Source organism: Coenobita brevimanus, chromosome 82, assembly GCF_032717465.1.
Source record: "Coenobita brevimanus isolate Jiangsu-jjx chromosome 82, ASM3271746v2, whole genome shotgun sequence".
Lineage (NCBI taxonomy): Eukaryota > Metazoa > Arthropoda > Malacostraca > Decapoda > Coenobitidae > Coenobita > Coenobita brevimanus.
This window is the reverse complement of record NC_137035.1, coordinates 16953540-16966749: the sequence shown is the minus strand read 5'-3', so window position 1 is coordinate 16966749 and position 13210 is coordinate 16953540. Positions and strand designations below refer to the sequence as shown.

The following is a 13210-nucleotide window of genomic DNA, read 5'->3' as shown; positions in this document are numbered from 1 at the left end:
GGGCAGTTTGGAAATTAAAGATTTATGCCAGACTCGACTGAAACCCTTTGGGATGTCAAGTGCAATGGCAAAGCTTTCACCAAAGTCCCGAAAGGAGGATGACTAGGAGTCTGAAAGGTAGGTGAGAAGATCACCAGTGGAGCTTCCCTGATGGAACCCATACTGACAATCAGAAAGAAGGTTCTGATAGGAAAGATGCTTTAAAATTTTTCTGTTAAGAATTGACTAGAAAACTTCTGAAACACAGGATGTTAAAGTAATTGGACGATAGTTACAGGGTTGGGAATGGTCACCCTTCTTTGGGACTGTCCGAATGAGAGCAAACTTCCAGCAAAAAGGAAAGGTACAGGTTGACAGACAAAGGTGAAAGAGTTTACATTGGCGGGGTTTAAGCACATAAGCACAGGACAACAGGAGGAACTCCATCAGGCCTATATGCCTTGTTAGTATTGAGGCCTGTGATGGCAGAAAATACATCAGCTGAGGAAATTTTAATGTCAGCCATGAGGAAGTCAGAGGGGGGAAATGTTCGAGGAATAGCACCAGAATCGTCTAATGTGGAACTGGAGGAAAAAGTCTGAGCGAAGATATCTGCTTTATCAGTAGAAGAAATAGCTACAGAGCCATCAGAGTAGAAAAGGGGAGGGAAGGATGATAAGGTAAAGTTGTTAGAAAGGTTTTTGGCAAGGTGCCAGAAGGAGCATGAAGAATTCGAGTTGGGGAGTTGAGAGCATTTAGTACGGATTAAATTATTTTTAGCAGAGTGAAGAACAGACTTAGCACGATTCCGGGCAGAAACATAAAAAAGATGCGATTCAGGGATGGGTTGGCTGTGGTACCTTTTATAGGCCCTCTCCTTGTTGCAGACAGCATTAGAACAAGTGAGATTAAACCATGGCTTTCTTGCATTAGTCAATGGGCATGAGAAGGGAATGTATGCTTCCATGCCCGAAAGAATAAACTCCGCAATGCGCAAGGCACACTCAGATGGCTCCTGGCCATGGAAGTAATAATCATTTCAGGAAAAATCAAAGAAGTACTGCCTGAGGGCCTCCCAATCCGCAGCTCCAAATTACCACAATCGACGTTTCTTTGGAGGGTCCACAGGCCATACTGGAGCGATAGGACAGGTTAAGGTAATAAGGTTGTGAATGGAGGAGCCCAATGGAGAGGAAAGATTAATAGTGTAAGCAGAAGGATTAGTTGTAAGGAAGAGGTCAAGCATGTTGGAGCTCTCTCCAAGGTGGTCAGGGATACAGGTAGGGTGCTGTACAAGCTGCTCTAGGTCATTAAGGATAGAAAAGATGTACGCTTGTTCATCAGGTGGATCAGTGAAAGGAGAGGAGGCGCAAAGGTGGTGGTGAACACTGAAATCTCCTAGAGTAGAGATTTCGGAGAAAGGGGAAATGGATAGAATGTATTCCATCGTAGAAGTTAAATAGTCGAAGAATTTTTCAGTCAATAGAATAAGGGGATAAATAAATAGTACAGATATATTTGGTCAGAGAATGACAGGAAAGCCGAAGCCAGAGAGTAGAGAATTCAGAAGAATCAAGTTCAGGAACATGAAAGCAAGATAAGTCATTGCATACCTATACACAACAGCCACCTCTGGCTCTGAAATGAGTATACAGAAAGTAGGAGGATACAGAAAAGGGTTTGCTATCAGTTGCCTCAGACAGCTGAGTCTCAGTTAGGAAGAGGAGGTGAGGTTTAGGTTAGGAAACATGGTGCTCAACAGAGAGAAAGTTAGAGGAAAGGCCACGAATGTTGCAGAAATGAAGAAGTGAGTCAGACAGTGGTTCCAGGCAGCTCATTGAGTCGTTACCGGGAGAGGGGCAGATGATGGGGCATTTATGGTCCCCCCCCTGGGGACTCCGAGGCTTGGTTATTAAAGTAGGACAAATCTAACCTTGCAGCTAGAGTGGGGCACGAAGCTCTGTACAGTGTTGCCACATTTTCCATAGCACGATGCCACTCCCCCCCCCCTCTCTCTCTCTCTCTCCTGGGGGAGATGTGCATCACCCTGGGGGTGGGGGGGGGTTTCAAGAATACTCCCCCAGTATCCCTGCTTGTCGTACGAGGCGACTAAAAGGGTTGGTGGTGGGTTAGTGCCCCACCCCATAAAAAGAACTAACTAAAAAAGCGAATAAAGCACCTCAGACGCGGACGGACCATACGTTGACGACTAAGGAACGGACAAAGGACATTCTTAGGGTGGGAACGTGGAATGTGAGAGGAGTGAATGATGAAGTGAAAGAGAGAGAGATTGTTCAGGTGCTTGAGGATGCAAAAGTGGATATATGTGGATTGACTGAAACTAAATGGAAAGGTGAAAGGATGAGAGAATGGGAATATGGTTTAGGTATATGTGCGGGACTCAATGAAAATGAGAGGGCAAGAGAGGGAGTATGTCTGATGATAAGCAAGAAGAGGAAGGAGAATATAAGAGAGTATGGAACAGTGGGTGCAAGAATTGTATGGGTAAGGATGAAAGTAGGTATAAAAGCGTGGGCAATTGTATGTGTGTATGCCCCGACAGAGGATCGAGTGGCAAGAGTGAAGGATGAGTTTTGGGCGAGTGTAGAAGTGTGTATGGACAAGTTTGAGAGGAGCGAGAGAGTGCTGTTGATTGGAGACATGAATGACAAAGTTGGGAATGTACGAGTGGATGGAGTGGTTGGTCAGTGGGGTGTGCCAGCTGACGCAGATGGGAATGGGAGTGCTTTGGTGGACATCTGTGCTGGAAAGGGGTTGGCTATAGCCAACACCTACTTTCGGCATAAGATGATCCACCGGTACACATGGAGAGTAATGAGGAGGATGGATGGTGAACTTGTTGAACGAAAGGCAATGATAGACTACGTGTGTGTGGATGAGCGAATGAGAAGACAAGTGTTGGATGCAAGAGTGTGGAGAGGGTGGGGGAATGGAGTCTCAGACCATCACTTAGTGATGGCCAAGGTACAGCTGCAAAGAAAGTGGTTGAGGAGACGAAGGGGAAGACAGGAGGAAGCAACTCCTGTGAGAAGAGTGGAGAAATTGCAAGATAGTGAGAAAATGACAGAGTATAAGAGCATAGTGGAAGAAAGATTGGGAAGGTATGAGCTAGAGCAGATGGAAGGGGTGGAAGACGTATGTAAGATATTCACGGAAGAGATAGGCGCAGCGTGTGAGGAGGTTTGTGGAGTGAGGAGGAGATGCAAGGGTGTGCAAGGGACAGCATGGTGGAATGATGAGGTGAAACGAGCTGTGGAACAAAAGAAGAAGGCATATAGTGAATGGGTAGCGAGTAGAGGTAGGGGAGAAGATGAGAGAGAGAAGAGAGAGGTATATGTGAGCAGGAGAAGGGAGGTTAAGAGACTGGTGAAGGAGAGTAAAAAGAAAGTGGATGAAGAGTTTGGGAGGAATCTGAGTGTGAAATGGAGGGAGAGTAAGAAATTGTTTTGGAAGGAGGTAAAGAAAGTAAGGCAGTGTGAAAGGGGAAATAGTAGGGGAGTGAAAGATAGGAATAATAGATTGTTGGTGGAGAAGAGAGAGAAACTGAGGAGATGGAAGGAGCACTTTGAGGATTTGTTGAATGTAGAGAGTGAGAGCAGTGCGAGTATAAGTGGTTGGGGAATGGTTGGGAGAAGAAGAGATGAGAGGAGGGAGGAAGAGATCAGTAGGGCGGAAGTAGTGGAAGCGATGAAGAAGATTAAGTTGGGAAAGGCCCCAGGAATTGATGGAGTGTGTGGTGAAATGCTTAGGTATGGGGGTGAGATTGTTGTGGAGTGGATATGGAAGTTGTGTAGATTGGCTTGGGAAGAGGGAAGGGTTCCAGAGGACTGGAAATCAGGTATAATTGTTCCTTTATACAAAGGAAAAGGAGAGAGAGAAGTATGTGGTAACCATAGGGGTATTTGCCCACTTAGTGTGACTGGTAAAATATATGGTAGAATACTCATTGATAGGGTTAGGCATATGACAGAGGAGCTAGTTGGAGAAGAACAAGGGAGATTTAGGAAGGGAAACGGGTGTGTAGATCAGATATTTGTTCTAAGATGTTTAGTGGAGAAGTATCTAGAGAAGGGAAGGAAAGTGTATGCTGCCTTCATGGTCTTGGAGAAACCTTATGACAGAATAGATAGGCAAGGTATGTGGAAGATATTAAGAATATATGGAGTGGAGGGGAAATTGTTGAGTGCTGTGAAGAGTATGTACGAGGGAGCTAGGGCTGCGGTGCGAGTGGATGGTGAGCTGAGTGAGTTCTTTGATCTCAATGTGGGACTGAAACAGGGTTGTGTGATGTCTCCATGGCTGTTCAATATATACATGGATGGGGTTGTAAAGGAGGTGCAGGGTAGGGCAGTGGATGTGGGGGTGGCTCTAATGAATGAGGGTGAGATTTGGAAGATTCCGGTGTTGCTGTTTGCTGATGATACAGTACTGTTGAGTGAAGATGAATGGGAGTTGCAAGGTTTGGTGAATGAATTTGGGACAGTGTGTAGGAGGAGGACTCTGAAAGTTAATGTAAACAAATGTAAAGTTATGGTGTTTGAGAGGAATGAAGTCACAGAGTGTGCAGTGAGGTTGAATGGTGAGGATATGGAGAATGTGAGTGCATTCAAGTACTTGGGTAGTGTGATGAGTAAGGATGGAACTTTGGGGGATGAAGTGCGTGAAAGGGTACAGCAGGGAAGGAAGGTTGTTGGTACACTGAAAGCAGTGATGAGAAATAGGGAGGTGAGTATGGAAGTTAAGAAGTCACTGCATGATAGTATTGTGATCCCTACCCTGACGTATGGAAGCGAGGCATGGACCTTGCAAGAGGGGAACAAGTCAAGAGTAAGAGCAGTGGAAATGAGTTACTTGAGAGGAGCATGTGGAGTGACGTGGAGGGACAGGTTGACGAATGAAGAAGTGAAGGAACGCTGTGGGGTGGATGTGGATGTGGTTGAGAAGATAAGGAGAAATACACTGAGGTGGTTTGGACATGTGAAGAGAATGGAGAATGAAAGACTGACTAAGAGGGTGTATGTAGGTGAGGTGGAGTGAGCGGGAGGGGGAGGTAGACCGAGGATGAGGTGGAGGGATGGAGTTGAGATGTATATGAGGGAGGGGGGGGTGAGTTGGGGGGAGGGTAGTCAAATGGAGGGTGACAGAGCGACTTGGAGGCGTTTTGTCTGCGGCCACCCTTTGCGGGATTAGGGCGTCGGGCTATAGATAGATAGATAGATACAGTAGATAGATATTTAAAAATATTCATTATTGTTTTGCATATGTCGCCAGATGACCTCGCTGGTGCGGCGCCATGATTTTTCATTCAATCACTCTCTCCCTCCTTCCTTCCCTCCCTTCCTCCATCCCTCAACACCTCCTCTGGCCTGCCTTCTTCCCCCTCCCCCTTCTCTCTCTCTCTCTCTCTCTCTTTCTCTCATCTGTGGTGTTTTAGGATACATTTTGGTTATTTTCTTTAACATTATATTGTACATATTGTAAATTTGACTTTATTTTCACACCTCCCAGGAGGTAAGGACACAAAGTAAAGTGACACGAGGAGGGTCTGGCCGGGTTAGTCTGGGTGTGTGTGAGTGTTGCCGCTCACGAGGGTTTAATGTATTATTTTTTCTTTTACTAAGAAACTGGCATATTTTTACTTATATTCCTGCACATTATCTTATAATCACAACTGACATTATTACCCACCCCAGAAATACGGTAAAAGCCAATAAAAGTGACTACTTTTTTTTTAGCAACACTAAAATATTTATGCCACATTTCTGTACTGCTGTATAAATATTTCATGCATAATAAGTTTACTGTTCTTTCATATACTGTATTATAATACACACGTTAACATTGTATTCATATGTGTTTATCGTATTTGTCATGCCTTTTACATATATAACAGCCGTTTCACATCGCGGGTTTGGGAAACATAGCACCACTGTACAGAGGGTCGTGCCCCACCCTGGCCGCAAGTTTAGATTTGTCCTATCATAGCCGCCATTTTTCTTTTCTAATTTTGAAAAGGAAGTGTAGTGTGGAATGTACATGTAGTCTGGTGCTGACAGTTAGAGAAACTTGTATTGGAGAGCATGCTGGCCTACTCTCTGTGTAAGTGAAACAGTGAAAATGTTCAGCAAAGGGGGATGGTCAGTCCCGAGGGCTGACGAAAAGGGAGCTCAAGCTCTCCCTGTCATCAGCTTTCCATCCACCTTTGGAGTACTGCCCTGCTCGACTGGTGCTAGTCTACTTCTACCAGGTGGTTCCTGTATACTGAACAACCAAGATGCATGTGTTGCATTAATACCAAAAGAATCACTAAGATTTCACCCATCTTTTCATATGCACTATGACCCTATTAATGGGGTGTTCTTGTCCTAAGCAAAACTCCCTCCTTCATAAGACTTGCCTAGTCATCCATCATACAGTCCAGTATTGCCCCATACATACAGGGCAAGAGTGACCCGTTGCTTGCTGCTGAGTGGCAGTATGTAAGCAAGAAACCTAACCACCTCTTGGAATGAGACCTCACAGATCATATCCAGTTGAAGCATCCTTACTAACTAGACTCCATGTGTCTAAAAAATTGCATAAGGACAATGGGGCTAATGCACTACATCAGTATACAGAAAAGGTCCACCTTTGATGTCCCTGCATGCATCAGAGAACTATGCCATTAGGGGAAAGTACATGTGTGACAGGATGACATGCCTAGCATGCTCCATGAACTTTCTCAGTCCATCCCATCATATGCCTTCTCCAAGTCCATAAATGCAACATACAGTTTATTTGCAATATAATTTTCAACTAATATCCTTTTTAACCACTAATACGTGGCCAATGGACAGCTGACCCCCCCCCCCCGGGTGGCGGGGTTCGATCACGGTCTGAGTACTTGTAGGAAAATATTAGCCAAAAATCAGAGATTAACCCTAGAACATTATAATTTTTATGGCAGATAGTACTTACATTCAGCTTTCTCCAGAGACAGGTGTTGAGCCTTCGAGGACTACCCAAGGACTTGTGGAGACTTGCAAAGTTGGGTAACCAAATCTTCACTTTCACACCTCCAGCAACCCAGTTTCCCCTCTACCACAGCCTCATTCTGTCACAGTAAACTTTATACTACAACGTACGGGTAGTTTGGAATATGTATTTGTACAATAAGCACTGAAAATAAGGCTAAAATCAACGAAGCGTACGGCCGACATGCAGCGCGGCGGCGGTCTTCCCGTCACTCAACAAACATTTCCATTTTCACAGCTAAAAACACGTATACTACATTATTTTCAATCATATTACTTCCCAAAAGATCACCGCAGCGTGCTTTTTATTCTGCCTTACGCCCGTCACTTTATTCTCGTTCCTGTCGGCCACTCACACTGACTCGGAAGAGCAAGAACTCGCCATAATGTCACTTTGAAAGCCTGCGGTAAACTGACGCTAAACAGGGGCAAACCGTGCGAAAAAAAGCTAGTGTGACAACTGGGGAAACAACCATTTCCTATTAGCATAAACTGCTTGTGAGAGGAGAGCGCAGATTTACAGTTCTGAGCAGTAAGAGCGCTGCCATGTATCACAGCCAGGCTGGCCAGGCCGTGAGGGGGGAGGGGGGGAAAACGCAATACTTGGCAACAACGGAGGTCAGTAGTACAAAGGTAAAGTATGCTAATTGTAGCTAAAGGGTGGTGGTACTGACAGACAATACCAGAAGAACATCCTTGCCTGCATTTATTCAAGATTATCTTGAATCACAAACGCGACGATCCGCCATCATGTCCTTTTTGGCGAGCGTCGCAAATGCGACGCCCCGCGTTTTAGGGGTTAAACTACAGTGGAGAGAATGATGCAGAGTTAAAGTCATGTTTGACTTCTCCGGCTCAAACAGTCTCCCCAAAGCTGAACAGAATCATCTGGTGGTGGTAGTAGTAGTTGTAGTAGTAGCAGTAGCAATAATAGCAGTAGCAGTAACTGTAACTGCAGGCTGATCTGAATGCAAACCCAGCAGACTGCAGGCTATAGTTGCCCCCCTCCTACATTCCACCATCCCCCTTTCAGGGGACAGGGAGGGAAGTCAGGGGCATTTGCATAACCAGACAGTGGAGCCATCCAGCTATGTCAATGCCACTGCAAAAGCACCCCTCCCTACCACAATCTGGAGGCAACAAATATAAAATTTTAAAAAATACCCTGTATGCCATTGGCATAAAGAAGCTGCCAGAGATCAAGCAGCATGGACAGCCACCATTAGGTGACCAAGGCCAATGGATGCAAGCATGCTAGAGCCTTATAAATAAAACAAATCAAAACAAAAATGTCTAGGATGTGTGCAGGCCAAATGCTGCGGCATATGAAACAAATACAAGTGAGACTTCCTTTACGTTTACCACTTAGATGCCATTATAAAAAGCAGTTTTATTTGGTAGTCATGAGCAACTTAACCCGCCGAGAGCCAGTGCCATTTTAAAACAGTCTGACATAATTCCGCGGGCAGTGCCAGTGCCGTTTTAAAACGGTTTAAAATAAAAAACTTCATTGTGACCGCATTTTTCAAGATTTGCGGGGGTAAAAATTGGCAGGCATGTAAGGTAACTATTCCTCTACCGTCCTCCAGGCTGTCAAGGCCATACGCTCACTCGCTTTCCCCCTCACACTCACTCTGCCTGTGTGCCTCACTCAGTGCTGTACATAGTGAAGGCATTTTGTAAATATTTTCATGTAAGTTGTAAATATTTTCTTGTAAGTATAAGGATTATATAGTGAAGTCAAGTTGTAAATGCCTTCTTGTAAGTGCCAGGACTGTACGTAATGAAGTCAGGTTGTACCTATCTTCAAGTAAGTGTAAGATAATGGATTCACAGTGAGAAAGACATGAAATTGTGATAGATTCATTCATTCATTCATTGCCAGACGCCATAATCCCAAACGGGGTGGCCAAGGGCTTAGAGTTATTTGTTTTACAGGGAGGGGCACTAATCCTCCACCAACCCACGAGATGCGTAGGGAGTGATAGATGCTGAAGTAATAAGTACTGTAATCAGAAAAGTGTACTGAACATTGCTATACCTTCTCAGCATAAATACCTGAGTATACCTTACATAGAAAAGGGCTTTCTCTCACGTATGTGGTGAGCGTGAGAGAGCGGCTATACCTGTACACAAGTATGCAGGACTCAATAAAACTGATTTCCGAGCCTCAGTGAGCATTTTAATGATGAAATTCATTGTTTCCACATCAAAATCTATCATTTTAGCCAAGAAAAAAAGGTCGAAAAATCGCCGGCACTGAGGTGACCCATAGGACTAAAAATAGCCAGCACATGGCAGGTTAAGAAACAAAAATGTGTAACTGGTAATTCATCACTAACTTACTGAGGCAATAAGTATGTGAAACACCTCTCTTATTTTATCGTATTCCCCCCCCCCCCAGTTATAAAAACCACCCAGGCCATTTATCCTAATGTGTTCATTACAGGATGGGCAATATGTGAAGCCTCTGCACAGTAAGCTTTCCTATGGTACCTTGGTTCAGACACGTGTGGACATTGTCTCTGATGTGAGGAAGAAACTCATGTGTGCCGTTACCATTGCAACACGGTATTCTGCAGTGCGCCACCAGTCAGAGTTGGTTCCAGGGTGAGTTCATAGTAGTCCTGTTTGATGGTAGTTCAACTTTCTTCACTACTTTTGATGATTTATGAAAAGTTTTCAGTAGCATGAAATTTGTATTCTGAGCTGATGAGAGGCAGCATTGGTAAGAGAACCATCCATCCATCATCCAATCCTATGTCGCCCCATAAGGATCATAGGAACCCGGGGCTAGGCAAGTTGGTCCTGACATATAAGATAAGAGAACCTTGAACAATTATATAGTACAATAAACAATAAAACAGGTTTATGCAAAGCCAAAAACCGCCTTTCACCTGTAATGATTGAGTTAGGAGGCACACCTCAGGAATGAGGCTTCAAGTCATTTTCAACACCACACAGGGTAATAGATGGTTGAAGGAGGAATCATTCCAGACTCAGACAACTGAGAACAGGGTGCAATGCTTCTTGTCCATACTTATAAAACGTCATGATGATGATGTCAAAAACTTATTATACCTTGATGTCATTTATAAGTCATTTTGCAGAACTTTGGTACCTCTATTGTCTTGTTTTTTATTCTTGAAGCGAACAGTTTGCAGGTTTTAAGTCCTTGGTTCCATCTTCTTCACAGTAGGGGAAAAAAAAAAAATGATATGGAACACATCCAATTTGAGTCTCTTCTTGGCTGAGCCCTTCTTGTCCCAGAGGAAGCAAGGTAATGAGGAAAAAAAAGTAATAAAAAGTGACAGGCAGATCCGAGAAATACAAAAATGCAGGAGGGCAGACACAGTGACAGAATGATAAATGTGATGGAGGCAGTAGGTAGCACTACATCAAATGGGCAGACAATGGTCGCCACCACCTACCACCACAACTGCCTGGTACAACAGACCAACATTGTGCAAGCCAGAGTATGCCAATTTGATGGGGTGGAAAGGGCTGTTGTTGAGTGGTATTCATGGGAGGACAGCATGTGTCTGATATTGTTGACTCAGACAAGGGTGATGGTCAGCCTGGACTATGGCACTGTAACCGAGTCCGCCAACCACCAGGTAGACAGCAGGTGGATCCAAGTAGGCAGCACTATGACAGTGAGTAAGGAGAGTGTTAGGATGAGTCACTTAGTGATGAAGAATTAAGTGGGTGGATAATGAGGCAGATGTTGATTAGGAGTACTAACAGAGGTGACAGACAATGCGTGAGAGTACTGTAGTATAGTACAGTACTCTCACACTGTATAATACATTGTGCTGTACTCTATTACTGTACTGCATAATAACTTGCATTGCATTATATCTTTATCTTTAAAAATATTGCTGACACAGGTACTGAGAGGGGCTGACAGGCAGAGTGTGACAATACTGTGATATTATTTGTATACAGTATGTTCAAATGATACATATATTCTTTTATTGTATGGTGTTGATGTTGTACACTGATTATCCTTAACTATGCTTTTACATGTTGGGGGAATCAGACTGCTTGTGTAGTGGTAATTTAGGCTGGCAACATTTTCTTATACTGTTCAAGTCCTGTTCCAAGATTAGCTGGCTCACCACACAGTGGGGAGGGCTAATATAGGCTCCAATCAGCACAGGTGACTACTCTGTCAACAACCCTGACACAGACAGAGAGCTGATACTACAAACAGATCATCTTTTCATACTGAATAATCTCCATCAACATACCCATATCCCACACCATGCCCTCTTCCTCCAATCATCCCCAGACATCAATTTTTGCTCCCCAAACCTTGCCCCTACAACATCCTGGAGAGTGGTCAAAACCCTTGGATCTGATCACCTCCCAATCATCATCACTACCAAAACCAGAATCACCCCAGCTGGCCACAGACACACAAACACTAATTATATCAGAGCCACCTGGGAGGCCTTCGCAACTGAAACAGAACAACATTTTAAAACATTAAACAGTACATCCATCACAAACTTCAACACCGTTATGCATACTTTCAATACAATTATACAAAATGCAGACAAAAGACACATCCCTAGATGCAACAGAAAGAGACACAACCCCAACTTCACACCAGAAATTAAAGGCCTCATCAGTCAACGGGACACACTATGACACTCTCCAACACCCCATACACAAGACACCGTACAACAAATACAAGAACTCAACACTCAAATAAACAATAAAATATCAGAACAGCAAACACTAAACTGGAATAATTATCTCCAAACACCTGACCACAAAACAAACACCAGCAAACTCTACAAAACACTAAACAGCATCACATTCTCCAACAGTAACACTACATAATAACACGCTGCCATCACAACAACAGACACCATACCTTCAAACAAACAACATGCAAACACTATCATCAATCACTTTTCACATGTCAGCCATCTAAACCCCCATCGCGACAACCGACATTTCATCCAACGTAAAAGACAATTCCCCACAGACCCAGACTTTGCACCATTCACTTACAACCAGACGAAGCACATCATTAGCAACCTTAAGCACTCATTAGCCTGTGGAGATGACAACATAAGCAATATTCACCTTAAACACCTTGGACCACAAGGTATACACGCACTCACCAACATATCAAACCACAGCTACTCTCACAATATTATACCCAACATCGGGAAGCATTGCATTATCATTACTATCCCCAAACCCAACAAAGACCTCACATTATCTTCCTCACACTGCCCCACCACACTCCTCTGCACCCCCTCCAAAGTCACTGAACGACTGGTACCACGACTAGTTACACCTCACCCCCATCCCCTTGCCCCATCACAACATGGTTTCAGGCCACTACACTCCACAAACACTCTTCTTACAGACCTTACACAGAGAATTTTTGATGGCATGAATTCAGCTAGGCCACCACACAGAACACTCCTAGTCACACTAGATATTAGCAAAGCTTTTGATGCCATCCCCTGCCACAACCTCACAAAATATTCAACACAAACATGCACAATAACACAAGAAGATGCCTGGCAAACTACTTAGCAGGCAGATGTGCACATGTAACATTTGCCGGTCAGTCTTTGAACATCAGAAACTTCACAAAAGGCATCCCCCAAGGATCTGTTTTGTCCCCTATACTCTTTAACCTATACATGCACGACATAAGCACACCCCACACACGTGTAAACAAACTAGAAATGGCTTTCAAAAATGAAATTGATGAAATAAAGAAGCAGATGCACTTGCAAAAGGAAGAAATAGAAAAACTAGGAAGGGAGGCCAATAAGAAAGACACAACCATCAGTGAACTAACCGTGGAATTGAGTGCACTTAGGAAGAAAATTAGTGAAATGGCAAGCACAGTAGTCAATCACGAGAGTGTTATGGAAGAGTTCAAAAATGACACAGAGACAATTAGGCAAGTTAGCAGTCTTATTGACCAGAGCAGTGATATTGAGGAGAAGATAACACAGGTAAATGAAGCTGTGCAAAGCTACAAAAATGATGTAGAAACCACGTATGCTGAAATGGTGAAAGTAAAGAAAGACTTAGAAACAAGGGTAGAGGAAAAAAGCATTAAAAAGGAGGTGAAAAGAATAATCCAAAACAATCCAAAGTCAGTCAGAGATTCAGTAGAGATAAACAAATCAATAGTAATCACTGGTATAGAAGAGGAT

The 13210-nt window shown here is 43.8% G+C and overlaps 1 protein-coding gene across 1 annotated transcript in view; it reads left to right on the top strand.

Annotated features, from left to right (window-relative positions):
* The window catches only part of LOC145409612 (peroxisomal acyl-coenzyme A oxidase 1-like), a 215424-nt gene that overhangs the window by 96857 nt on the left and 105357 nt on the right, over window positions 1-13210 (top strand). Inside the window, exon 7 of the mRNA XM_080279965.1 lies at window positions 9463-9623. Within this exon, the coding sequence (XP_080136091.1) occupies window positions 9463-9623 (161 nt within the window). The remainder of the gene's footprint in view (window positions 1-9462; window positions 9624-13210) is intronic.